A 3295-nucleotide genomic window follows, 5' to 3' on the forward strand; every position below is an offset into this window, starting at 1 on the left:
TCATCCACTGCTCTAATTCCAACTCTTATGTTTTAAAGAAAAAGTAAACCCATAAAACCCTAGCCATCCTGTCTTGGACGACAATACAGGCAGAGTCCTTCAGTCGAAGTCCAGTTTCTATTTCTCCTTCTGCCTGTCGGTCCCTCTCTTTAACACAGCACACACACACACACACACACACACACACACACTCACTCACTTTCCTGTGTGGCATTTGGGCATGCTGGACCTGTGAGTAATAAAACTTACATTTTCATAGTTCCATGATGCTTGTTATAAATGTGATAAAGACCATAAGGATCCATCTGGTCAAAACATTGACTCTGCTCTAAGGAACAAGTAGTAGGACCCAGGCCAGTGCCCAGGCATCCCTATCCTATTGCATCACTATCAACAGACTGAGACTTAGAGGGAACAATCATAAAGTCTGCAGTATCAGGAAGATCAGTTAAGGTACCGATGTACAAAGAGTGAGGGACACATGGTGAACACAAAACAAATTACTTACAATGATATATGTCATTTGAGAAGAAATTATTGTAAAGACATCAATGTTTCTAGTGAAGTAAATGAAAACTTCCAAATATTTCTGATCAAGGTTAGAAAAAACATTGTGAAGATAAAAAGAAAAAAAAAACTGTTCATATAACAGACAAAGCAGAAAGCTGAATGAAATGGTTACTTAAATTGTATAGAAGAGTTGAAACAAACAAAGGATATTCAAGGACAGAATACAAGTAACAAGTCCGAAAACTAAAATCTGATGAAAGAATCTCAATTTCTGGTTTTGAATCTTAAGGCACTTTTTCTACCTCAGGATGGTTGTCCCTTTTCTACCTGCCATCCCATGGAATCTTTTCAGGGCCCTCTTTATGTCTTTGTTCCTGAGACTGTAGATGAAGGGGTTCAACATGGGTGTGACCACTGTGTACATCACCGAGGCTGTTGCACTTGAGTGTGGGCTATGGGTAGCAGCAGAGCTGAAATATACTCCTAGGACTGAACCATAAAATAAGGAGACAACTGAGAGGTGAGACGCACAGGTAGAAAATACCTTATACTTCCCCTGCACTGAGGGGATTCTACAAATGGAGGACACTATCTTAGAGTAAGAGTAAAGGATACCAGCGAGGGGACCAGCACCCAGTAGTGCAGATACAAAATACATCACCACGTTATTAAGAAAGGTGTCAGAACAGGCAAGTTGGACGACCTGTTTGATTTCACAAAAAAAGTGGGTGATTTCAAAGTCTGTACAGAAGGACAGCTGCGATACCATTATGCTTTGTAACAAGGAATTCAGGCCACTTATGATCCAGGACATCAGAACCAGCAGTCCACAGAGCCGGGGGTTCATGATGACCATGTAGTGCAGGGGGTGGCAGATGGCTACAAAGCGGTCATAGGCCATTATGGTCAAGAGGATGTTATCCAACATTCCAAATAGTACGAAAAAATACATCTGTGTGATGCAGCCTGCATAGGTGATGACTTTGCTCTGTGTCAGGATGTTCACCAGCATCTTTGGGACGGTGGTGGAGGTGAAACAGATGTCTACCAAAGACAGGTTGGAGAGGAAGAAGTACATGGGTGTGTGGAGGTGGGAGTCTGAGCTGACGGCCAGGATGGTGAGCAGGTTTCCCAACACAGTGATCAGGTACATGGACAGGAAAAGCCCAAATATGAGGGGCTGCAGTGCTGGTTCATCTGAAAATCCCAGGAGAAGAAATTCTGAAATTGGGGTATCATTGCTTCGTCTCATGTGTTGTAGGTGTCTAGTTGGAAAGAAAAAGTAGCATGATCAGTTTTTAAAAAATGGGTATTACTAGCATAGTTGAAATGCTAGTTATATTTTGCAGTAATCAATTTCTTTTTTTCAACATAACATCCCTTTTAAGACACAACCCAACCCATGACATCTCTGATTAGGAATTTTTGTTCTCCTCACACCTTTTCCCGAAGGTGGTCATGGATTACACAGGTGTTTTTTGTTTTTTTTTTTAAATTCTTGAGATTATTACAGATGTCTCCCTTTAACAACCCCATTACCCCCTTTACCCAGTTCCCAACCCACTGCCGGCCTTCACCATGCTACTGTTTCTATCCATAGATAATGCATATATGCATATAAGCTCTTTGCTTAATCTCTTCCCTACTCTTTTCCGTCCCTCTGAGATTCATCAGTTTGTTCCATGTTTCCAAGCCTCTGGTTCTATTTTATTCATCAGTTTATTTTGTTCCTTAGGTTCCTTTTTTTTTTTTTTAATCTGGACTTTTACTTTCAATTATTGATAGGTATGTATTTATTGCCATTCTATTTTTTATATTTTTTATCTTTTTCTCCTCCTCCACTCTTCCTCCTCCTCCTCCTCCTCCTCCTCCTCCTCCTCCTCCTCCTCCTTCTCCTTCTTAAAGAATACCTTTCAACATTTCATGTAATACTGGTTTGGTGGTGATGAACTCCTTTAGCTTTTTCTTGTATGTAAAGCTCTTTATCTGACCTTTAATTCTAAATGGCAGCTGGGCTGGGTAGAGTATTCTTGGTTCTAGGCCCTTGATATTCATCACTTTGAATATTTCTTACCACTCCCTTCTGGCCTGTAAGCTTTCTTTTTAGAAATCAGCTGAGTGTTGTATGTGTGCTCCCTTGTAGGTAACTTAGTGCTTTTCTCTTGCTGCTTTTAAGATTCTCTCTTTGTCTTTTTCTAAAAAATACATTTTTATTGATTTCAGAGAGAAGGGAGAAGGAGAGAGAGATAGAAACATCAATAATGAGAGAGGACCATTGATTGGCTGCCTCCTGAACACCCCTTCCTGGGGATCGACCCTGCAACCCAGGAATGTGTCCTTGACCAGAATTGAACCCAGGACCCTTCAGTCTTGGATCGATGCTCTATCCACTGAACCAAACCAGTTAGGGCTAGAGCCTAATAATTGTTAATACCCTCACCTGATGGTGAAGATTGAAGTATCCATCGGCCTATGATGGTGGACAGATAATCAATATGTTGTATGTAGAGAGCTTGGTGTACTTCCTGCTTGTTGGTAAATGAATGGTTACCTTCACTGTGATGGGATGAGGCTGATTATTTTCTTCCTCCTCTCAAATGTCTCTAATCCTTCCCAAAACCTCGGTATCCAATTCCATAGACATATTTCAGTTCCCTGTCATCTCTCCCATCTAACAGGCAGCCACCCCTCTAGCCAAATACACACATTGACTCAGAGAGAACTTTATTGCTGATCCTTGAACTCTCTGATTAAAATTCCTCCCCTAGTGATACCTCACTGGAGA

At 41.1% G+C, this 3295-nt stretch overlaps 1 protein-coding gene across 1 annotated transcript; it reads right to left on the minus strand.

The window, feature by feature from the left end:
* Window positions 1-808: 808 nt before the first annotated feature.
* Window positions 809-1762, minus strand: LOC132234115 (olfactory receptor 7A10-like). Its single transcript, XM_059695165.1, has one exon. The coding sequence runs from the start codon at window positions 1760-1762 to the stop codon at window positions 809-811; it is 954 nt and encodes a 317-aa protein (XP_059551148.1).
* Between the last annotated feature and the right edge of the window lie 1533 nt (window positions 1763-3295).

The sequence above is a fragment of the Myotis daubentonii genome, chromosome 5 (genome assembly GCF_963259705.1).
Source record: "Myotis daubentonii chromosome 5, mMyoDau2.1, whole genome shotgun sequence".
In the NCBI taxonomy this organism is placed as follows: domain Eukaryota; kingdom Metazoa; phylum Chordata; class Mammalia; order Chiroptera; family Vespertilionidae; genus Myotis; species Myotis daubentonii.